Genomic DNA, 25,099 nt, shown 5'->3' with positions numbered 1-25,099 from the left:
CATCCATCCTAATAACAATACCACAAGGAAGACACATATTCCCAATCAGTATTCCTTTTACCGAAAAAAAAGATGATAAAGAGATTAATATTTATACAAGTAAAAAAAAAAAAAAAAAATTGTAGCATTTACTATCCAAGCTCAATATAAATATGAATTTCCAAATATTTCCCAATAAAAATTCACCTCGTGCATGTTTCTCCATTACGTTTTATCATTGCCATGCACTCGAATATTTTCAGAAATGATTTGATGTCCTAGCTTTTTAGAACCTTAGCCTTAACCTTTTCATGAGCATCCACTGAAACTTTAATAAACTGGGTCAGGACTTATGACTATATTTATGGTCTCCAAGTATGACATTCTCGATATCTTCTCTACTTGGAGCATAATTGAATCTCCTCTCAACATCTTTTTCAAGAGTCCCAAGGCTACTCTTCAAGTACCTGCAACTCAAATAAGACACAAATTTGTATCACCAGTTAGTACATCATATATAAATTGTTGCTCACAATCCAGTTTCAAATCCCGAAGACGAAGTATGCTTGCTAAGTTGCGTCAACGTTTCGTTCAAGATGAGCAGAATACACTTGAGGCTGCTGGAAGGTGTGTTTTCCTCTGTAAAGGTCAATTTAATTCTTAGTTACAAAAAAATGAAGTCACAATCTGAATGCCTTAAAAGGGGGGAAAAAAAACTAGGACTAATTCAAAACAACTAAGTTAGAACTAGTTCAAACAAACTAATCTTGTGTGAGTGAAACAATGCTCCCTAAGTCATACATACTAATAAAAGAGTAGTATTTGCAGATGTAGAATAGAATAAACATACTAATAATATTGCTGATATGTAACAGACAAAAGATTTTAGAACAAACCCAGCCAAAACATTCAAAAACCCTTGGGATTCAGATGGTACAAAAGCTTGAATAGCCATGCACACAGTGGCAGAGCTAGGAAAGTAAGTGAGGGTGAGCCAGCCAGACAAAAACTAAGCATACAAAAAAATAATAATATATATTATATATATTAATGTATTAGAAAAAAAAAATCAAATCTAAATGTTTCGGCAATAACCTGCTTCAACACAACGAGAGCAATGGTAAAGAACGCACTAAGAAACAGAGGAATTTGATATTGGGGGGAGATGAAACTGAACCACATAATGGCTGCCTACGTACCCAAGATCTATTCTCTAGGGATCAAGTTTCAACGTAGTTCCTTATGAAAAATAATGTGGTATTTATATAGGTAGAGTGGAGAGTCATTGTAGCTCAAGTAATCTTGTAGCTTGAGTAATTGTAATGGAGTATAAGCTGTAACCGATAATTATCTTTTTGATAAGAAATGAATCACGGACATAAATCAATGTACATTAGTGGCAAGCCATGTGGCTAAGGTTCACCTTAGACACATGAGTTAATGGCCTGTATATTGATCCATGATATTCGCTAATGGGCTTTAGCCCCGCTGATTAAACGAATAAAATAGAACCCCCTAATAATGGGCGTTTGCCGCATTATGTGGAATTGAACGACCTCCCTCTTTGTCATGCGAACAAAGTTCACATGGCAAAGAAGAGAAGAAAAAGCAAGGAAAAAATGGAATAAGAAAAAAGTGAGCGTAGTGTATAACGAAGTATCATGCGAAAGGAAATGATAGAAAAATGGAATGTCGAAAAAAATGCCTGAAATATTGTGCGTTAAATAATTTTAAACTAATTTATATGAGGCTGCAATGTAATTAATTGATAGAGGGGGAAGCAAGAAGTAAAATAGGTGACAAAAAATCGATAAAGAAAACCCATTTTTAACTCGGATTGGCAGATCTAGTATTAATAGAAGTAAAAAAAAATAGATTCCTTTCAAGAAAGTGGTTTGGCTGTAGTGGCACACCCACTAGTTGGTGAGAGGGGTGAACAATGTTTGAGTCTCCACATGGACAAATTAATTTTTGAATTTCAAAGATTCCCAAACCTGGGCTATTAAGTCGGTCCAGTATATTGAAAATATCCGGGTTGGATAAGGTAGGAAGAATTTAAATCTACTAAGTCGGTGGAAGTGATAACCACATTCGTATCACTTCCGTAAGTGATAAGCTCCGTAACTTGGAACAGTGGACGAACACAACAAAAACATAACTCTCGAAGGAAAAAAAAATAATGAAGATTAGGAAGTGATAAGCTCCGTAACTTGGAACAGTGGACGAACACAACAAAAACATAACTCGCGAAGGAAAAAAAATAATGAAGCTGATGAAAATTTTCGTTCGGAAAAATTCTCATAGAAAGATCGGCAGAATACCTTAGAAAAAATAATGACGCTGACGAAATTTTTTGCTCGGAGAATTTTTCGTAGAAAGATCAGCACAATACCTTTGAAAAAATAATGAAGCTGACGAAAATTTTCGATCGAAATTTTTTTCGTAGAAAGATCGGCACAATGCTTTATAAAAAATAATGACGTTGACGAAAATTCGGTTTAAATTTTTTCAGAGAAAGATCGGCACAATGCCTTAGAAAAAATAATGAAATTCGACGAAAAATTTTCGCCGGAAAATTTTTCAGAGAACGATCGGCACAATGCCTTTAAAAAATAACGACGTTGATCTAAAAATTTTCGCGTTTGAAATTTTTCAGAGAAAGATCGGCACAATGCCTTAGAAAAAATAATGAAATTGAAAATTTTCGTTCGGGAAAATTTTCGTAGAAAGATCAATGAGAATACCTTAGAAAAAATAATGACGACGGATTTAAAAAATTTTGCTCGGAGAATTTTTAAAGAGAAAGATCGCACAATGCCTTAGAAAAAATAATGACGCTGACGAAAATTTTTGCTCGGAGAATTTTTCGTAGAAAGATTCGGCACAATGCCTTAGAAAAAATAATGAAGTGACGAAAATTTTCGCTCGGAAAATTTTTCGTAGAAAGATCGGCACAATGCTTTAGAGAAAATAACGACATTGACGAAAATTTTCGTCGAAATTTTTTTGTAGAAAGATCGGTACAATGTTTAAAAAAATCGAAAGATAGTTAACCGAAAGCGCTAGCGAAACAAATGCAGATTTCGAAGAAGAAAACGAAGATTTAATAGAGCGACCGTAAGACAATTGACAGAGACAATTGATTAGGTAATTGTGTGAATGTAATACCATAGAGCTAAAACTTCTTTTAATGAAAAATAAAAATAAAAATGGGTTTGCTATTGAATATTGTTGTTGTGTCAGATAACATACCTGCGGAAAACTGACAATGTTGTAGATTTATGTAATTGAAATGAAATAGAGCGACGAGCCCCATGTAGAAAAACACCCCAATCGTACTTAACTTTGCAAAATTAGGCTAAGCGAGCATAAAAGCGTTCAAACTTAGGGCCGACGAAGCTAAACGCGTGGTAACCTCGTCGATTTTGCCGGAACGATAGTAATGGACTAAGCGGCGTAAAAAGCATTCAAACTTAGACCGACAAAGTTAAATCGCGATAACTTCGTCCGATTTTGTCGTAGCGATATTAACGAACTAAAGCGGCGAAAAACGCGTTCAAACTTAGACTAAGCGAAGTTAAGCGTAGTAACCGCCGATTTTTGTCGTGCGATATAGTAATGAGTAAGCGAGCATAAAAGCGTTCAAACTTTAGACCGACAAAGCTAAATGTGGTAACTTCATCGATTTTTTCGTAATGATAGTAATGAACTGTTTGGTAAAAGCGTTCAAACTTAGACTGACAAAGCTAAATGTGGTAACTTTGTCAGATTTTTTCGTAATGATAGTAATGAATTAAGCGAGTGTAAAAACGTTCAAACTTAGACTGACGAAAAGATGACTGCAAAAGTGATGTGTCAAGCCCTTCGCTTCTAACGACGGCGGAGAGATAAGCCAATGAATACGCATGACGTAAAGTAATTTCGGTCTTTGAGTGATAGAGATGCTATCAAATTGTCGAGCAAGACTATGTATCAAACTAAGATAAGCCGCCATACGCTCATCTCTTGCTTCAAAAGACCCACCAAACTGATTTGCAACAAGGCGAGAATCCGTGTATAACTGGAGCTTTCGCGCCCCGGTGTCGAAAATTCGTTCTCAAGGCATAAATGACATCCTCATACTCGCGGCCGTTATTTGAAGCCGCGGCCAAGTCGCATCGCATGATTTCCCAATCTTTTCTCTGCGGGTTTAACAAAAAACACATCCAATTCCGACCTGCATTTACTATGGGAGCCATCCGAGTAAACAATACATAGGTCAATGGGTTTAGGAATGCGTTTTCAAGTTGGTCTTCGCCGCCCCGGTTATTGGTGGCGAGTGTCTTCCATAGATTCTTCCCGGCGCAAAAAAAATCGTCAATAGGAAAATCATCAATCGGAAAATCGGCTACCAAAGAAGCGGAGCATGTCCTTTTTTTGAGAATCTGAATTTCAAAGACAATGCTATATGCATTAAGATAACTTTCCCATTCGGCTAATCCGCTTGATTCTTGTGCATTACTTAAAGATCTTTGCGTAAGGGATACTCAAGATAAACTCGACCAACCTCCCCGGAAGTATGGTTTTAACCCGAAGCGGTATGAACCAATGCAAGTGCAATTTTTTCCATCTTTGAATAACGAGACTTCGGCTACGGTTAACGTCTTCTTATCGATAAAAAGACGGGTCTACCCATCATCGAAAAAGAACAACACTAACGAATTGAGTTGTAGGCGCTAGGTATATGCCAATAGGTTGACCGTTGAAGAACTTGTCAATATAGGAGGATGACCAAGTATTTCTTCGATTGTTGCAATGCCATCTCACAATCAACGTTCCAAGTTGCGCCCTTTTAAAGTCCGGAAGAAGGGATGACAACAATCGGAATATTTAGAAATAAATCTATGAAGAACGGCAAGCCGACCAGTAAGTCGTTGAATTTTCTTCTTATTTTTGGGTGATGGCATATCAATAACGGCGCGTATCTGATTAGGATTAGCCTCAATACCTCTACGAGTCATGAGGTATCCTAGAAATTTTCCAGAAGAGAGGCCCAAAAGAACATTTGGTGGGATTGAGTCTCATGTTATACTTGTTAAGCCTATCAAAAACAAGTTAAAGATCGGAAAGATGATCACCCGTATCCTTCGATTTAACGACTATATCATCGATATAAGCCTCCATTATTTTTCCCAGCAGATCGGAAAAAATTGTATTGAAGAGTGAAATTCATTTCACCCAGAAGATTTAAACAGACAGACGCCCCCGGTCGAGCCTATGTGGAAGATGACACCTGCCATTACCTCTTACAAGAGTTAGAGATTTTAGGCGGTACACACTTTCGAGTCCGACTGGAGATTGTCTTTTTCTTTGTGTGTAACCAACCTATCTAGGTCGGTAGTTTGTCTGGGATTGTGGTCTTCCCTCTAGTTGCTTCTGTGACACCTTCCATCCCCTCACCGGACACATGCGGGATGGCGCTTTTTCTCAAATCTGCGAGGTCGGCCTTCCTCGTCAGTCGGTCCAGGTCTAGGATGAAGGTTTTCCTTATACTTTCTTCGGACGCCTTTTTCCCCTGTCCGGGCCGGACTGTCTAAGATGGCGATTTTCCGTAAATCTGCGAGGTCGGCCTTCCCCGCCGAGTCGGTCCGGTCACGGGATGAAGTTTTTCCTTATACTTTCTTCCGCGACGCCTTATTTCGGAGGCGTTTGTACTGCCGTTTGTGGTAGCGGCGGCGGCGGTGCTGCTACTACAGTTGTATGTTGCGAATTGATCATACCACTAGGAGCAACTTGATTGTTCAACGGTTCTTGCATTGGCCGATTTGAATTTCAAGGGTTCGAAGTATTATTAGCGAGGAGGAATATGTCGACTATTTGGTCCGCTTCTTGTGCTTACCATCTTGATTGTTTTCACGGATAATGAATTCTAAAGTCCCACAGGCGGCGCCAATTATGTTTGGCAATAACCACGCTTCAACACAACGAGAGCAATGGTAAAGAACGCGACTAAGAAACAGAGGAATTTGATGTTGGGGAGATGAAACCGAACCACATAATGGCTGCCTACGTACCAAAGATCTATTCTCTAGGGATCAAGTTTCAACGTAGTTCCTTATGAAAAATAATGTGGTATTTATATAGGTAGAGTAGAGAGTCCTTGTAGCTCAAGTAATCTTGTAGCTTGAGTAATTGTAATGGAGTATAACTGTCAACTGATAATTATCTTTTTGATAAGAAATGAAACTAGACATAAATCAATGTACATTAGTGGCAAGCCATGTGGCTAAGGTTGACCTTAGACACATGAGTTAATGGGCCTGTATATTGATCCATGATATTGCGAATTGGGCTTTAGCCCTGTTGATTAAACAAATAAAATAGAGACCCCTAATAATGGACGTTTGCCACGTATGTGGGGGTCGAAACACTAAACAAGTACTTGTTCATAGTTGTCCTCGGCGGCCTTCTTTTTCATCGTTCTTTTTCATCTTCTGGAAGCGTTGTAAGATCAACTCGGTATCAATGCTATCAAAAACTTCTTTTTCAATGTATGTTATTAAACAATTATTCAACCATTCATCCGCTATTCGATTGCGCAGACAATTCTTTATGATATTCATATCAGAAAATGCTCTCGCGATCACGCGATTAAGCAGTAAGGTAAAATTAACGCCAACTTAATCAACAAATAAACAAGTGGGTACACAATGTCTTTCTTCGTCTCAACCATTTTTGGATAGGCCGCTAATTCCATTTATTTCACCAAACTTAGTATCGAGCGCACATCAATGATATAATTCTCAAGCTGATCCGCTAATTCCATCTGATCTATCTCGAAAAATCATCGAGATAAAGTCTAGCAAAAGCGGATCAACTTTTGCTTATCGAAAGCAACAAAGCGATTCACTAGGATCAAGACATGCCATACAAAAAGTAATTACGTGTTTGCTTCATTAAACCGGTCGTTTAAATCTTGAATTTGCAAATCAATACAGTGATAGAATAATCCAACACAATAGTAATATAAATTGGTGTTTCCTTCTGCTCTTCGTCGAGACCTCCTTCGAGCCATATACCTCTCTTCCATATTTGGAACAACCACATCATGTTTGGCACATAGTGAAGAAAACTTCAGTCAGGAGACTATCCCACCCATCATCTCTTATCGCCTGTAAGCGTACCTTTGTTATTTTAACAAGAACCATGGCATTGACAATGTTTTGGTCCTCACGCTGCAAAGCCTTTGACAAATTATTGCTAATTCCTAGTATCGCTTTCATCAAATGCAAATTGAAGATAAATTCAAAAGACTGCACTGAATCCAATAATCCGTAAGCCTCACCTCTTTGTTCTGAGCTTGAACCATTTTCCGCTACATTATCAAGCACATCAACTACTGAACCATAAGTGGTTATCATGCCAAGAAGTGTATAATAGTGTGATCCCCATCGAGTGTCACCAGATCGTTTAAGACTAGTCTCTTGATTCAACCCTTTGCCACTTGAAATTTCTCCGCTTTGTAACGCTGCAACAACTTTAGCCTTCATTGCATCTCGTAACATATCCCGTTGCTTACATGATGCTCCAACAATATTTACCACATTAGAGAGAATACTAAAAAGGTTAGCGATTGACTCATGGTTCTTTGCAATTGCTACAAGGGCTAACTGAAGCTGATGGGCAAAACAATGAATATAAAATGCAGACTTATTCTCCTTCATTACAAGTGCTTTTAGGCCATTCAAATCACCTTGCATATTGCTGGCCCCATCACACCCTTGTCTACGCAGTCTAGATATGCTCAACCCATGCTTGGAGAACAACTCATCGATTGCCTTTTTAAATGTTACTGCACTAGTTTCCTTAACATGCACAACTCCAAAAAATCTCTCAATAACACAACCTTTCTTGTCGACATAACGCAAAACAACTGCCATTTGCTCCTTAATTGATATATCACGTGCTTCATCAACTAAAATAGCAAACAATGAATTCCCATAATCTTTTAGAATAGCATTTATAGTTTCCACAGCAGCCGAATTCACAATATCTCTTTGGATATCAGGCGAGGTCAATTTTCAATTTTTAGAAGCATTATCAATAACTTTCTTAATGACTTCGTTATGATCTTTCAGAAATCGTTATAAGTTCAAGAAAATTACCTTTATTGATCAACTCATCGATTCATCATGACCACGGAAAGCTAAACCTTGTCTCGAAGAAACCTAATGCAATCAGTTATTGCAGTTAGGTGGATTTGATAATCCCTTCGAACTTGGTCAGATTGTCTGTGAAGAAATGTCTCGATATACTGCTCTTAATTTAATAAAGCTTGTGCTGCCCTGTAAGCAATATTATGAGCACTATTTGGTCCTCCAACGTGCTCTTTTAATTTGGTTTTTCTTTCCCAATTAGTAAACCCCCTGTGAGAAAAAACATCTCCACCTCCTTGTGGCCCCTTATTAGGTTTAAAGAGATAACAATATAGACAAAACACGGCATCCTCGTGAATACTATATTCCAACCAACTAAACTCCTCATACCACTCTTTCTAAAAGCGTCGGATTCTCTTACCTCTTGTTCTTGGAGGAAAAGCATGATTAGGCTGGCAAGGACCCCTAAGAAAATATGTTCTTCTCACCGAGTCTTGATCATTAGGATGATAATCTGAAATCTTTTTCCTCGGGTCGAGGTCTCACGAAGACTAGACAAGTCAAGTTCTTCACGATTTTCACGTTGAACCCGCTTTGACGTGGGTTGTTCAACACCACCATCCTCAGTTTCTTGGTGACTTCGCTTTGAGGAGGATTCTACTTCAACACTGGCAACATTATTTGTGTTATTAGGTGGTTGGGTAGGTTGAGCGGGCAACGACTTTCCTTTGATCAAATACTTTAACATATTTGTTTAAATAATTAAAATAAAACATTAATCAACTGAATTGAAATTGCACTAACTAAAATAAACCACCAATATTATTATGATATTCACAAAATTAAATTAAATAAAAATATGTGGTTTAATGAATTCACAAAAAGAATACAAAAAAACTAAAAAACATGGTTTAGGAATCAACTTAACATGAAAAGATAAAAAATAAGACAAGAAATTTAATAATATTAGGCTTACCTAACAAACTTTAGAAATTAATCAAATTATGGATAGCTAATTAAAATAACAGAGAGAAAGGTGGAATTATGGAAAAGTGGGTAAGTGGGGGCGTGGGTTTTGTAATTTTGTTTAATTTTTTGATTAGGCAAAAAGTCAAACTTGAGTAAGGTATTGGGTTTTTTTTTGTTTGGTTTCGGTGTGTGTGCTGTGCTTTTATTTTGTTTTTTGTCAGTTTTTAGTTCAAGTTCAATACTGTTGAGTCATGGTCTAAATTCTAATTCAAGTTTGAATACTATTGAGTCACGGTAAGTCGGTAATAGTCTAAAGTGCCATAGTCTAAATTCTAAAAGACACTGCTAAGTCGTTAAGGACTGTAGTACTTTATGTACTTTTGTCATTTAGTTAGCTGTGTTTTTCAGTTTCTATAAACAGTAAAACTACTTTTTTTTTTTGTCAAAAATTGAGGGTGAGCCAGGGCGTACCCTGGGGCCCCCCTGGCTCTGCCACTACATGCACATCCCTGCCATAACATCACAAGGTAAAGTCAACTAAAAAAAAAAAAAGTAGCAAAACACAATTATAAACTCATAAGCTTATAAAGACAATAATTGACGGATGGGTTGGAGACTCTAGCATGATACGGAAATGATCAAACTCTGCAATTTAATTTAAAAAATAAATAAAGAATAATAATAATAATATTAATATTAATAGTCTTACCGAACCCCATTCCTAATTTAGAACCACAGATATCGCAATGCCATGCATCTTGAAACAAACATGATATAGTTCATGAGGTAACACGAAATAGAATGATTAAGATAGGATACCAAAGAGAAAAAAAAATCGGTATTGTGATGATCTATAATTCTATATAGTGAAGATATTCGAATGAAAATTTACACGTTCAAATGATTTTTACTGAACAAATGACCAGAGGTGCTGATGTCATTAACTTCAATGATAAGACACTGGCCAATAAAACTAACCTTCGTTGCCTGAGGGAATACTCCTAGCGCATGTTGTCCAACATTATCATATAAAGATAGACACCACCTTTTCTTGGCACGAGGGGAGAAATATTCTGCTACAAATTTCCTCCAATAAACAATTGTATTCTCCTAAAAAAGGAAATAGCACACAATTAGAGATTACTTGTGTAACTGAATGAAGAATTTTTTACGTGAATTCACCAAGCAACATATATAAAAAAACACCATATAAAAAGTTTTGACTTGGCAAAGATTGAAAAGTTGGTAAAGGAGCAGAGAAACGGTATGCTTAAGATCAATGTATAGGTAACTTACAGGAGGGCGATGGCGTTGATGATAAATGTACTGCATTAATCGGCGAGCACATACACCACTCTCATAGGGGCGCTTAACTCCAGATACAGAATGCAGACCTTGTTGTTGCATTTGCTGCCTCAGTTGTTGCTGCTGCTGTTGCAATTGCACTCGCTGCATCTGTGGCATAGATTGCAAAATCTGTTGTGGCTGCTGTTGATGCCGCTGTAAAAGTCTCTGCTGCTGAATTAAGGCTTGAATTTGGGGATCGTGTCCTTGTAATTGGATGGGGTCCTATCTCTGAAGCAGCTGCTGCATGACCTGCTGTTGGAAAATATCTTCCTACTTGATGTCTAATCTAGGCTTTTTCTGTATCTGAGTCAAATAGTTTGCCTCTAGATTTGAGGAGTTGGGGACCTGGCCATTTGGAAATGAAACTTGGCATGTTCGTGATGCCGGCTGAGACGAAGCAGTAGAAGCCCCATATTGCCCCTTCTGACCTTGTTGAGGACTCTGATCCTGATGAGAGCCTTGTTACACTATAGACGATCCACCTATCACTGAAGAACCTGAAATGCTGATGTTATTGGACGAGAATGACATAGGTGAAGCAGGTAATCACATGTAAGATTCAGTATCATAATTATGCATAGAAAATAACTAATCACTAAATAGCAAATATTTACTTAAATAAAGATGCACTACTAGATATGGACACTAGAATGAAGTCAACCAATGTTTATCATTTAAAACAAGATGCGGACTGGTAATCAAAAGGCAATGCTGTTTTTCTTTTCTTTTTTTCTTCTCATTATTTCTATTAATGAAAACAGTGTTATAGATACAATTAAACTGCAAGTACTGAAATGCAAAGAGAAATTATGCGACAAAGGCACAAACCCATTACAGATAATTCACTACAATGGCAAGGCATATTATCCAAACATAAGACTTACAAAACCACCAACGAAGAATATATTAGAATCATCAAAATGCAGTTTAGAGCAGTTAAACTACTGCTCCATGGCCAATACTGAGTATCAAAATGAACATATGCCAAAATCTACTCTATGATGAACGTGGTTTACATGTCTGCCATGATTCAATGACATACGCAAATGGGAAAAGCAAATTCATCATGTGTATAAATGGAAGGAGTTGAATGTTCGATATGCAGCATAACTATTGAGTATATGGCTAACCTATTGTGAGAAGGGCTACATAAACAGTAAAAAATGGTATAAGCATAAACACAAACCTCTTGCCTTTGTACCATGATCCAAGGAGCTTCCATTGCAAGACCGAGGTAATCGTGCTAGCCGCTCTGCACTATTGAGATCCCAAATCTCAACCTTTGGATATCCATCAAATAGTAAGATAAGGCAATAATACGAGCAATCAAAACGCTGAAATCATTAGATTTATGTACTCACCCCAGAAGATTTCTCTCCAGCTATAGCTATATATTGTGTTCCTTCAGTAGGCACAAAGTCTGGAAAGTAGTTTAAGAAGATGGATAAATCAATAAGGAAAAAAAAACGTGCTAATTGGCAATTTACTACAAGCATAACATTAACCGATAAAAAAAAAAAAGAAATTATCTGATAAAACATACCAAGGATCGCAAACATTTTGTGCATTCATCTGCAATATTTGCTTATAGTTTAGGCTTCCTTGATTGTAAAAAGAATACAAAAATGAGTATTTGATAAAAAAAAAATGTGTCAAGGGAAATATAATGCAATACCATGAGAACGATATATGTCAATAATTCTAACGTCTAGCTTTAGTTTCTGTTGAAAACCACTTTACTCCAAAGCAAGTAAACAACCTTTAGGAGGAATATGTAATAAGGCATTTTAAAGGTATCACAGGTCTGACCCATGCTACCAAACGCAAACCCTCCCGCATCTGAACTGCAGTCACAATATGGCAACATAGTTGCATTCGTTCTATAGAGCATTTCACTGAAGAGTTGCCGTACTGAATGATCATTTATATGCTGTGTACAGGTGTAGAGTACCAACTAATGGAGCACATGCAAAGCCAATACTACAAAGACCAAATAAAAATGAAAAGGGCAATGGAAGTCTACTTAATCTAGAAATAAGAATGGTACCTTCACGACAGATGGGGAAATCCTCTTCTTCTGTTACGGACAATGACTCACTCAACTTCGAGGGTTCAACTTCTTCCTCTGACGATGGAAGCACATAATCCACTTGACCTTTGCAATCTGACTCCTTAAGTTCATCACCTGAAGTAGGAGTTCAAACCACACAACCACTAATTATCCCTTCCATAGACTGTTAAACCATCGACATTGTCATGTGAAAGGATCCCAACAACTTACTAACCAAGCTAGCCATGTGAGAGAAGCTTAGTTCCTTAGCACCTATTCTTTCCTTTGCAATCACAGGATTTTCGTTAACCCTTGAGTTCAAAGTCCCTAGGTTCATTTTCTATTCTTCCCTTGTGTAGATGAAGATCTTGCGAACCATGCTACAGAATTCCCTGTAGACAAATAATGGGAGAGATTGAACATAAATGCAACTTTTGCTTTAATTTCGCAGTAAAAAATATAAAGAAAAAAAAATGAGTACTTACTACCAAGGGTCATCTCCCACGAGCATCGTATCTCCTTCATTATCAGTGCAGATAAGTTGCCAATTTTTGCCATGAGCCATCAACTCCCTATTAAAATCAAAGATATGGTATAATTCAGTGAGTAGTTCATCATACCCATTGAACTTCGAAAGGTCCACACACCTTCCAAGAGCAATCCTCTATTTGAGAACCTGAAATTAGTAAAGAAGTTAGAAACTAGCATCAATACTAACAGACATTTCTATTAAGTCCTTAAAATTCTGAAACTGGTATAGATACCTTGGTACAACTTCTGGTTGAACCACTCTGAAGCTTGCTTTTGGATTTTGATGCCTCGAATTCCCATTTACTGTTGTAACTTTTGTTGAGCCTACATACCAAAAAATATAAGGGTTTACCTTAAAATGTCATAAAGTAGGGAATGCATGTAAGGCTCTACCTTCCTTTGTGAGAACGGAGGAATCAGGGCATGTAAGGCTCTACCTTCCTAATGCTTGTTATTCCAAGAAGAACCTCCAGAAAACTCAAACCTCTCAGGCTACGAACAATTCTCACCGTCAAGAAATTATCAAGAGATTCAGTGTTCATTGGAAGAAAAAAAAAATGGATAAGTATCAAAGTAACACGGCTATACACAATAACTTACCAATAACACTTGAATTGCAAACACTATATTATTCAACTCGGGAACTAAATCTGCATATTATTGTGCTTCAAGGGACAGGTGAGGTTGCTCTCACTTTATAACCTGTAAAAACCAATCAGTTCCGCCTTTTCCCTCCTCCTTTATCTGGGCTTGGGACCGATGCGCATAAATATCTAGTTTCAACATGAGGAGCTAAAAACAGTGAATCTCACCACCTGAAAAAGTAAACAAACAACCATACAATTGCAAGTACCGCATATAGCACAACCAAAATATCTATAAAACAAGCTCATCCAACATATAACACAACCAAAATATCCATAAAACAAAATAACACATCGAAAGTATCCATAACAAAACAACATATCCAAAAAGTAAAGTAACACGTCCAAAATCCTGACTTGACTAATACAAAATAAAATACTTCCAAGTCCAAGATGAAAATGACACTATGTGTCTACTAAAAAAGGAGAAATGGCCTTTAACAACGAGGGGGGAGAAACTGCAGAAATTCCTTAGGCCAAATAACATATCCCTACCCAACTTGACCAAGGGTACGAAAGTGATTATAGGTCCGGGCAATTAAGAACCTCTGATGTCGCCTCAATGTAAACCAAGAATTTTCCATCCCCCAAAGTTCTATCTCCAATCTTAAATGTGGGATCAACTTATTTCACCCTCCCAGATGCAACCTTTCTCAATGGCCAAAAGGCTCTCACATTGACTTCAGCATTCATGTAATCGGGTCCCTTCAAAAATAGATAAAAAAATAAAATAAAATAACATTAGTTAAAAGTTCAAATACACAAACCATTAAATTTTACTATTACTATGAGAATAAAATAAAGTTATACGTATTCGTACCTGAGAGAATATATCATGTGATCCAGAAGAAGAGGGTCCAGTAGGGGAATTACATGTGGGTGGCATATGGCGGACAAGATTCTGCACCGTTTCATTAATCTGATTTACGTTTCCATCAAATGAGTCCTTCAGCTCATCAATTTTCTTTTCAAACTAATTTTTTAACTCCTCAGTGACCTTAATTTGTTTATGATATCTCTTCCTATAAAGAGTTGAATGCTTAAATGAAGATTTAGAAACACCAGAACCCATGACCCGCATGCGCCCTCTTGAGTCTTTACCAACAACCTGTGTACTTGGAGATTTTAATTCGAGGAATAAAAAAAAATGAGCAAAGTATAAATTCATACCTCTATCACAACATCATTGTCGCATGCTTCAAAGTCGGAGTTGGAGGTCGTGTTAGAGTTCAAAGGGGAACGTTGAGAAATCTTATCCTATTCAATGGAAAACATAAAAACATTCTAAAATCATATAGATAACACAGATGTATCACTGACTAAGCATACACTTTTAAATATTATATATATATATATATAAGTGATGTATTGATTAAGCATCAAAGGAAAAAGCATATAAAATAAAGACTTACTGCCAAACTCTGTCGTTGGGGTGTACCACTTTTTTTAAGTGTGTGCATTTCTACGTACATATCACCTCGATCAACTTCTTCCACCGACACACCTTGTTCATTTGCAATTTTACGGCGATAAACTTGTGTTGGTGTCATCCCCCCACAGTTTGGTTCAATTTGCATTGCACGGTTCTGAACATTTCTCGCACTTAATGCCTACATAACATACACAAATTAAGTTACAGTTTGCTTTGCATCTTATAAGCTAGTAAGGACAGGGCATATCGTTAGAATGTCTAAGACAGTACCTTAAATTCATTTGAATTACAATGATTCACAAAAGCTTTCCAATCTTCCAAAGGGATTCTGTCTGGTGCCTTCATTTTCACAATTTCTGGATCCTTACCAGCAACATATTTCTTTTTCAGTTCACCCTTGTGGCTCCTCCAAGCGGCCATGACTTTATCCTAAACATACTTAGAGTCTACTCCCTTGTCTTTGTCACCATTAACAAATACAAAAGTGTCGTTCAAGCTTTTAATGATGTTGGTATAGTGAGTTTCTTTACTAAGTTTCATCATAGTTGGCCAATCCTTATAGAAGCATGGGATCTCATGGTCCGCAAGGTGAGCAGCTTCACTAGATAGTCTATTGACACCTTCTTTAGGAAAATCAGGCTGGTTATAGATATTAAGCCAAAGTTCAATTCTTTGCCCCATCAGTGGCAAGGCCCAATCGAATGTTACATGGCTCAGAAGAAAAGCTTGGGTGTGTCCTATCAATGTGTTTCCAAGATGATGAGTCAACTGGGTGACCCAACTCACCATCCTCCAATCTATTTGTGGAATGCCAACACATAGCTTTGGCTACCCAACCGACACTGTACATTCTCTTCAACATATCCCCAATTGGAAAGTACCATGGCTGCTTAGCGGTAGTCTTACGGTTTTTCTCTCCTCAATTGTTGCAATTTTATATCTCGACACTTTACAAGTAGGACATTCTTGCAACAATTCATTTTTCTTCCCTCAATATAAAATACAATCATTTGGGCATGCATCAATCTTCTCATAAGTTAGCCCCAACTCCTTAACTAATTTTTAAGATCGATACGTGTCTTTCGGAACTTTATTATCTACCGGTAATGCTGCCTTAAGTAACTGAAGCAACTCGGTAAAACTTATGTCAGACCACCCACGTGTAACTTTGATTCTAAACAGCTTTATGACAAACCTGAAGACAGTGAAATTCTTGCAACCAGGGTACAAAGCACTCATGGCCTCTTCAAAATTCTTATCTGACTATCGATTCAACATCATCAATGCCCGGTGCCTCTCCATTATCAACTCTGAGACCTCCAAGAAATGAATCTAACTCTTCACCACCAAATTCTTCAACCACGGTAGTAAATGCATCATTTATATTCATCTCATGTAGATTAGAGTTCCCATGGGACTCCACATTCGGATCATGTCTTTCTCCACCATGAAATATCCAATTTAAATATGTTGGGTGAATCGGTTTTATAGATGTGATACCTCACGAAGTTAGAGTTTTTGTTTTCCCTCCATTTTACACACCACACGGGGACACGGCATGAAGAGCTTGTTACGGTAGTTTTACCACAAAGTCCATAAAATAGTTTACCCCATTTATAAAAGCGGGTGTCATGGCGAGTCCTAAATTAAGCCCAACTACTTCTATCATTTGGAGAAAAACCCTCCATGATGTATCTACAAATAAACAAGAATCATACAATTTCAAACTATATACAAGATAAATAGCATGATCCATTCATGAATATACCTATCCTAAGCCCTCATCTCAAGCAAAAATGTCTAACCAAATTAACAAAATCTCTAAACATGAATTATTTTACTGGACATAAATCTATATTTAAAACCTAAGCAAAAATTGTAATGAAAAAGAAAAATATTTGTAAATGATAAAGCAAAGGAGACAATAACAAAACAAATTAAAGATCAATGTAAATCCATTTTTTAAAAGGAATATGTGTGCAATATATATGCTCCAACTAAGAAAACTAAAACTCAACCATCCAGGGAGGTCACGCACATTGATTGAAAACAAATATATATTTAGAGAGCATATCCAAATGAGCTATATTGAAATGAAATAAATCCATTTTACATAGTTGTTTTATTCACACATACAACCAATAACAAAATACATTTAATAATTTGGCAGCTCACCTCTGTAGTAAGTAAAACACCTACAAAAGAACCCTATGAGCACTGAGGCGTCACCTTCTTGAGCTGAAAAAAGCGTAACAAATAAATATGTTTTTAGCAATATATTTCAAAACAACAAAGAATCCGTATTTTAATAGTTATATATTATGACTATACAGTTCAAAGTTCAAACCAAAAAAGTAAGTGGCAAACCAAGCAAAATTTGTGTTTTGGCACATACAAATTCACTAATGACGACAATACAAACACAATAGAAATATTGTCGATACTCCCAATTTGGAAAACACACAAATGAAACCTCCAATTGAATTCATAGTGAAACTCATCCCCTCAAACCCAGCAAATAATGTTTTGAAAAGCATATACAACTATTAAAAATTGATTTTTCCAAAATAGAAAAATAATAAAATTAAAGGACAATAGGTTAAAACCAAAGAGAAATAAGCAACAAAACAATTAGGAGATGAAAAACAACGAACCCATTTTAAAACTACTCAAAAAACGATCTTTTATAATTGCATCTCTTCGATAAGGAAATTGTAGCATAAACACCTACCAAAAAACCTAAAAAACAACCTATTCTACTTCAAAATAATACCTTATTCTAGCTCAATTTCACTTGAATAACGTTACAGACAAACAATCACACCCATTAACAAAAATCTTATCGTTCTAATAATTTGGTTTGGTGAATATTAACTTGTTGATAGTTTGGCGATGGAAAATTCTATTTAAAGTTGAGATAGAAAATTAATGCTATTTAAAGTTCTAATAATAGTTTGTTGTGTTTTGGAAATGGCATCCTCCTTAGATATTTTATAATACTCAAGCATAACTATCAACAAACACTTTGTCAGAACCTTCAGGGAGTATTAAAATTAAAATTGTCACATGTTAAAGATCAGCCATACCAATTCTTCAAGTGAAACGGACTATTGACTGGGTTTAAGCTCTCACATGAGCACCATTTGTAACACACTAACACTTAAAAGTTGAAGCCTACTTTAAACTTTTAGTTTCTTCTTCTTGTTATCAATACAATATTATTTAATAAATGGAGAGGAGAAATAGTAAAGATGGTATATGGATGGAACCAATATCCTAAGTTCCAGACAAGGTTGGCCACTCTTGGCCAGTCTTCATTACCTCTTAAGGCGCTAAGGTGAGAAGTACATAGCAAAATAACTCTACAAAGTTACAATACAAAATAATTCTAGTTGGAATCTACATTTTGTCACTTGGAAGCAAAATTATTAAATTTCACAGAAAGGGGCTGGAAAGTGAATTTGATTTTGATTACCGATAGTTTGGCGATGAAGATGATCGAAGTCAACGAAGACCAAGAGTTCAGTGGCTGTGCAGATGTCTTTGAGTTGCCAAGAATTCTGAAACAACAAAAAAAGGAACACCCTTTACTCAATTTCCATCCAAAACAAAAAAAGAACCAACCTTTAATAAAACAAAAACTTAAAAAATAAAACTTTAAACATTACCTTTGATGAGAGAGAGGTGATGGTGACGAGCTGTTAGAAAAGTGGTGCTGGCGCTGGTGGACTAATTGTAAGAGAAGCCGATAAGAGAGATGGTGAGATAGGCGGTGGAAGAGGTTTGTTAGAATAGTTTCTCTTTAGGGTGCGTTTGAAAACGAGAAATGGAATTCTCGTGAGAGTTCGAATTCTAATGGAATCCAATTCTCATGGTTATGCGAGAATTATGGCTGTTTGGCAAATTGTGAGAATTCTTGGTAATTCTCAATGTCAATTTCCCACATGTTGTTTGGCTGCTAAGAATTCTCACATCAATTTTCTATACTATTTTTGTTAATTTTTTTTGCTCAAGTATTTCACAAAACCAAAATAATAGTCATTCCAAAACACAATAGATGTGAATCAAATTTCATACCTTACAACGTGGGACTTTGGGGTGTCGGTGCAACACAAATTTTAATGGTGTGAAATTGCGAAGTGTATTGGACTATTGGCCCTTTCACTTGGTGCACTGTGAAGTGAAAATACTTGGATTTGATTACTAGTGTGTTTAAGATCAGTAGTCATAAAAAAAAAAGTTACTGAATTTGTTAAATTAATAATGGACTATTGTACATTGAACTTGTGAAATACAAAATTGGGACTGAACTGTATGATGTAAACTTTATTTAGTATAGAAGCCATTACAAAATTTTGACGTGTATATTGTATTTGAGGATACACTAGACCAGTGTTTAGAAAACCGGACCGGACCGGTGGTTGAACCAGGGTCCGACCGGAACCGGTAAATTTTCGATTCGATTAAGTTAAAACTTGAGTTTATAGTTGGACCCTCGGTCTAAGCTTAAACCGTGGTTGAACCGGTTCAGCTCTAAACCGGATCACCCTTATATAATTTTTTTTTTTTGAAAAATTGATAATATGGAGAGTTGAACCTAACACCTAAACAAGATAATCCAAACTCTAAACCAACATACTACTATGTATTTCTTGTATAATAAATTTATTTTGATATATAATACCAATTAATATTGAATTAAAACATGTATTTATTCATTTTATTATTGTAATTATTAAAAAAATTACTAAATAAACATCAATCGGTCCGACCGAGTCGAACCATGGTTGAATCTGGTTGAACCATTTTAACAAAAAATCGGTTCGATCACCGGTTCGGTTTTCAAAACATTGCACTAGACCACTCAACAGCACAATCATTCTTTCGTATCTGACCTGTCACTTCAACGTGCCTATATATAAGTTGAGGCCTTGAGCAGTTCGTTAAAAGAACTATGCTGCTTTGACAATAGGAATTGCTCTCAAAGAGACCGGAGAGCATCCAAGATTTTTTTTCTTTTCGGGTATGCTTGGAATTGCTCCTTAACTTGAACACAAAGAGATGTTTGTAGCAGCTGCAATAACAAACAGTTATTTTGTGAAAACACGAATAAGATCAAAACAAAAGAATGAAACGAACAGAAAAGCGGTCGCGCATGCAAAGCAAATCTCATGCATTCCTCTTTGGACTTGCCTCTACTAGTGCAACAGCAAAAGCAGCAATAAAAAGTATCACCGCACGGTTGTATCAATAACTTCTGCGGCGGCAATGATGGGTTGCCCGATTGCTTCCTCTCCTTCTATGAATAAAAGTGGCCCTTTCACCGAAGTTTCACGGGACCGCTTGACACGCAGAAGAATAAAGATGTTCAAATGAGAAGTAGTTCGAATAAAATAGTTTATTGATCTGAAGTGTGGATCACCGGGAGAATGTAGAGCATGTACAAAAGTTTAGATGTTCATATAGAAAACTAACCATTTCATGGCACTTTAACACAGCTTGACTTATTTCACTGAAGCTTCGTGTCGTCATTCCAATCAAACGTTCCAGTTCAGTTTCATTTGGGCTCAGTATATCGACAAAACAAAGTAATTGTACTGGGATTTCTCCCTCCATTCCCCCAGCATCCATAATTACTTGAACACATCAGAAATCTGTGCACTTATGACGACTTGCACTCGGTTCATGAAGATAAACGGAAGAACTGCTTCTTTTAATAGAAGCATAACCTTCTTCACAAAACACGCAAACACCAACTGAGCATTTACCATTATATATATTCATTCTTAAAATGAGTTCCTTCATTGTTTTGTTTAAGATTACGCAGTGGTCAGAAAACTTGAAAATAATAGAAAGTGAAAAAAATCAAAAACAGCTGACAAGTGTGCTTGCCTGCGGCACACCAAGTGCGATGGAGAGTCTAGTTGGCCAGTCAAGAACTTTTCTTTTCGCAACTTCACTTGTAAATAAAACGTGGCGACAATGCAGAAAGTAGAAATTAATAATCAAGTTAAGATCTGGTGCATTGTCAAAGATTCTACGACCTTTTGATTACTTTAGTTCTTAGGCAAATCAGTGTCTAGCTTTTCAGGAATTTAGATTGAAAGGTACCATAGAGGCGATCTTGAAGAGATCCATTCGACATGAAGGGGTAGACAAGTATTTGTTGATCACTTTCAGAATAGTACCAATAAGAGGAACGAAATTCTCATGCCACACATAGCTGACGGAAGGTTTAGCTGTAATACAAATAAACAAACATGTCATATTCTTGAAGATAATAATGTAATAGACCCACTTGCTTGAATTCAACCATATGCACTTATGTAGCAGACGAATTAGAACTGTTGGACCTGAATTCATGCAATTTTCCTATATTCACTAAAAATTTGGTAAGAATAAAAGAGATATGTTCTTCTGGTTCTGATAAAAAATAAATGTTCTTTCGGTCAAGTAGTGATAAACTTAACCATAATAAGATCAAAGATAGACTATCAGCTGTGGATATGTTTATGATATGATGACAAGATGTCAAAACATGGCTAGCAATCATAGAATTTTTGAATCTACATAAGGGAACTAATTGGAAAGACATATACCACAATCATCAGTTATAACCAAATCAGAAGCTAAAAACCAAAAGAAGTAAATAAACCTCTAGGTTTAACTTTTGCATGGCATCAAAGCTTAGTCGGAGGATTTATAGCAAAAATACAAGATAAGAATAAACATCTTTCTCGTAATTTGGCAAAGTGGTGAAATAACTCAACACCATTTGAAAGGGGCTGAAATTGGTGTCCCACATACATGGGTAATTACATTACTGTGTTTACATTCAGTTTCTTCAAAAGAACGTTTCAATCAAATTTTTGGTGTGAATTGTTAAGCTTGTTGCAAAACAAAAGTTACACAACAATGTGAAATGCACAAACTGTTTAACTCATTTTCGAATTCACGAGTTCCCTGAGTTGATGTTGCTGACCGAACCTTCACGACCACTTCGCGGACCATCGGGGTAGTGTGCCACGATAAACGTGCCCAAAGCCCCCTCACCTACCAAGGTTTTATATTTCTTGGTGGCACTTTCAATGCATTCCAAAGTAAAAGCTGTTGTATGCAGATAAAAGAAAACAATAGAAGACAAGGACAGAATAATAGGTAATAACCAAGGCGCGGATTAGGCTGTCCTTAAGGAAAGATTTCGCCCCTTCCAATGGTGCGAGAAAGGCAACATGGCGTCTTCCTCACAGGATTCAATGGTTAACGAGAGGCGACTTTGCACTAGAACAGACTACCCTCTAGAACAGCAATATAACTCTCTCTGGCGGCTGACAGGAAGAAGAGAAGAGAAGAAGAATAAAGCAATTAAAGACTTATCTGTTTCTCTGATTCATATAGGGTGGGATAAAGGGACAGTATCCACGAGTTCTGTTTCGCTGATGTATAGAGACAGCAGCACGACTTCTGACTCTCAATATAGAGGCAGCAGCAGCACGACTTCTGGTATACACGAGTTCTCTCTCTCTCTGTGTTCTATGATTGATCTCTCTCTATGAACACAGCAGTGTTTATATAGAGGTATGATCGGTTATCATAGAGGGAGAAGGACACCTCTCCAAGTCGGTTTCACAAAACCAATTCGAAGTAGAACTCTAGCTATGAGACAGAATCCAACTGGAAGTGGGACTCCAACCGAAACTTCTTCAAAAAGAAAAAGTTTAGGCATTTGGTAATCCACTACCCACTAGTCATTTCGAGCTGACTGACGACGCGATTTCGGTCGCGGGCGGTAGCTGATGTGTGTGTGGCTTTGGGTGAGTCCTCCTCCTAAACACAAAGCCTTTTGTACCCTAAGGGCACGCCCTTATGCTAGAGGATCACCTCATATACCTCACATCCTAGTGGTGGTTCACCAATGTGGGACTAAACAACACACAAGTGTTTTGAAATACACTTGGAGATTCCAACAATCCCCCACTATTTCAAAATACTAATAGTCCCCCACTATTTTGGAATAGGATATTACAAAAGAAATGGGTTAACGAAATGCCGAGAGAATTGAAAAACAATGCATAAGATAATCGGTGCTTTTTAGGGCTTGAACCGGTCATAGGGTAACATGTCTTATAATACATTGAAAGTGGTGGATTAAAAAATCTTTGAACCAACATTCCCTTGTAGTAAAATAGAGGACATGCACCCACATTGCTCTTTCATTATATGCATTGCTAGCGGTGTTGCTTTTGGCCCTTTGTCTTTGTGTTATGTGAATGCTCTAGAGTACCTGAATACTATAGAACGACCAGTTCTACATTCACGTAGGTGGATATCCATCAAGTGTACATAGCGGTTAAAATACACTATCTCATAAAAAAATAATGGACTATGGATTCCATTAAGAGTAAAAATAACTCATCCTTTTCTCATTGCTATTCAAGTTATACAAAGTATACAAAAATGCTATCTAGTCATAGGGTGGGACGTCTCAAAGAAAGACAATAGCATACGGGCGGCGAGGTGACTTGTTTTTCCTTTGAACCTACTTCATGGGATCTCCAATCACATAGGTGGGGTTGCCGTCGATGTAAGCCCTCTATCTAAGGCAAAAGTCCCATCCCTCGACGTATCAACCACTTGTCTCTGTTAAGTGGTTTTGTCGGAGGATCGGCCAAATTTAACTCGACCTCACATAATCTAGAGCCCACAACTCCAGATTCCAAAGAAATGCTTTATAGATCTGTAGTCTCGCATAATAATATGCCTGCTTTTCCCATTATACAATTTGCTCTTTGCCTTTGCTATTCGCGGCCCGATCAAATACAATGCATAGCATGTACAATTTGGAGGTGGTTTTGTACCAATAGGAAGATCGCCAAGAGTTCTAAGCCACTTCGACCTCAAAGACTTGCTTTATCTAAAGCAATAAGCTCGGACTCCATGGTTGAACGAGCTATCAAGGTCCGCTTAGAAGATTTCCAAGCGATCGCACCTCCACCTGTGGTGAAAATATAACCACTAGTGGACTTGATATCATGAGAATCGGATATCCGTTTTGCATCACAATAACCCTCTATCACGGTGGAGTTTGTCTATACCTTATGCCGTAATTCATAGTTCCTCTCAAAACTTTGGCTAGTCTCTACAAAGGTACTCCAATGTTCCCGGCTGGGACAATGAGTGTATCCGCTTAGCACCGCTAACTGCATAAGCAATGTCGTCTAGTGCAATTCATCAAGTACATGAGACTACCAATAATTTGGGCATATCTAGATTGAAGTACACCATGTTGAGCATTTTTCTCAAGTTCACTATTTGCCTCATAAGGGTGTCTTCCATTACGGGCTTACTATCATAAAAGTTAAACTTCTTCAAAAACTTCTCAACATAATGCTCTTTGAAAGCGAGATAGCCATCATCGTTTTCGATGATTTTGATTCCAAGAATCACATCGACTTCTCCCAAATCCTTCATTTCAAATTGGGAGGATAAAATTATCTTGGTGTTTCTCACAACATCAAGGCTAGGACTCATGATTAACATGTCATCCACATATAGACAGATAATCACATATGTATTCACATTAAAAGATTTAAAGTAAATACATTTATCAAGATCATTTATGTGATATCCATTAGACATCATGACATCATCAAACTTTTCATGCAATTGTTTTGGCTTTGTTTCAACCCATATAAAGACTTAACTAACTTGCATACCTTATGCTCATTCCCCGGTACTATCGATACCCAAAGCATGCATCATATATATTTCTTCATCAAGATCACCATTCAAAAAATGCAGTTTTACATCCATTTGATGAATAAATAAATTATGAATAGCGACTAGATCCATTAGAACTCTTATAAAAGAAATCCTACTTACAGGAGCATAAGTATCAAAATAGTCAATGCCTTTTTGCGGGAGAATCCCTTGACTACAAGTCTAGCCTTGTATTTCTCAATGGAACCATCTAGTTTCAATTTCTTTTTGAAGATCCACTTGTAACGTTATA

The 25,099-nt window shown here is 36.9% G+C and overlaps 2 protein-coding genes across 2 annotated transcripts; both read right to left on the bottom strand.

Moving 5' to 3' along the window:
- Positions 1 to 322: 322 nt before the first annotated feature.
- LOC147502155 (uncharacterized) lies at positions 323 to 8,862 on the bottom strand. The gene is made up of 4 exons (XM_086604456.1): positions 8,603 to 8,862; positions 7,143 to 8,013; positions 876 to 988; positions 323 to 446 (listed from the first exon to the last, which is right to left on the bottom strand). Exons 1-4 carry the CDS (start codon positions 8,860 to 8,862, stop codon positions 323 to 325), a joined length of 1,368 nt encoding a protein of 455 aa, XP_086460582.1.
- Positions 8,863 to 14,279: 5,417 nt separating this feature from the next.
- LOC147502154 (uncharacterized) lies at positions 14,280 to 15,510 on the bottom strand. Its single transcript, XM_086604455.1, has 6 exons — positions 15,358 to 15,510; positions 15,068 to 15,265; positions 14,826 to 14,912; positions 14,653 to 14,763; positions 14,476 to 14,574; positions 14,280 to 14,360 (listed from the first exon to the last, which is right to left on the bottom strand). Exons 1-6 carry the CDS (start codon positions 15,505 to 15,507, stop codon positions 14,280 to 14,282), a joined length of 726 nt encoding a protein of 241 aa, XP_086460581.1. The 5' UTR covers positions 15,508 to 15,510.
- Between the last annotated feature and the right edge of the window lie 9,589 nt (positions 15,511 to 25,099).

The sequence above is a fragment of the Coptis chinensis genome, chromosome 4 (assembly GCF_015680905.1).
Source record: "Coptis chinensis isolate HL-2020 chromosome 4, ASM1568090v1, whole genome shotgun sequence".
NCBI lineage: Eukaryota > Viridiplantae > Streptophyta > Magnoliopsida > Ranunculales > Ranunculaceae > Coptis > Coptis chinensis.
The sequence above is the reverse complement of the archived record's forward strand: the minus strand, read 5'-3'. Positions and strand labels throughout refer to the sequence as shown.

What these genes read in the sequence shown, in the direction of transcription:
- LOC147502155 (XM_086604456.1), bottom strand. Translation starts at nt 8,862, where the DNA reads ATGTTAAAGTATTTGATCAAAGGAAAGTCGTTGCCCGCTCAACCTACC. An exon ending in TTCTTGTTAAAATAACAAAG is followed by an intron (nt 989 to 7,142) that starts GTACGCTTACAG and finishes TTGTATGCTTAG; the next exon opens with TTTTTGTCTGGCTGGCTCAC. An exon ending in TTTTTGAATGTTTTGGCTGG is followed by an intron (nt 447 to 875) that starts GTTTGTTCTAAA and finishes TTTGAGTTGCAG; the next exon opens with GTACTTGAAGAGTAGCCTTG.
- LOC147502154 (XM_086604455.1), bottom strand. Translation starts at nt 15,507, where the DNA reads ATGGCCGCTTGGAGGAGCCACAAGGGTGAACTGAAAAAGAAATATGTT. An exon ending in CCCAACGACAGAGTTTGGCA is followed by an intron (nt 14,913 to 15,067) that starts GTAAGTCTTTAT and finishes TCCATTGAATAG; the next exon opens with GATAAGATTTCTCAACGTTC. An exon ending in ACAATGATGTTGTGATAGAG is followed by an intron (nt 14,764 to 14,825) that starts GTATGAATTTAT and finishes CCAAGTACACAG; the next exon opens with GTTGTTGGTAAAGACTCAAG.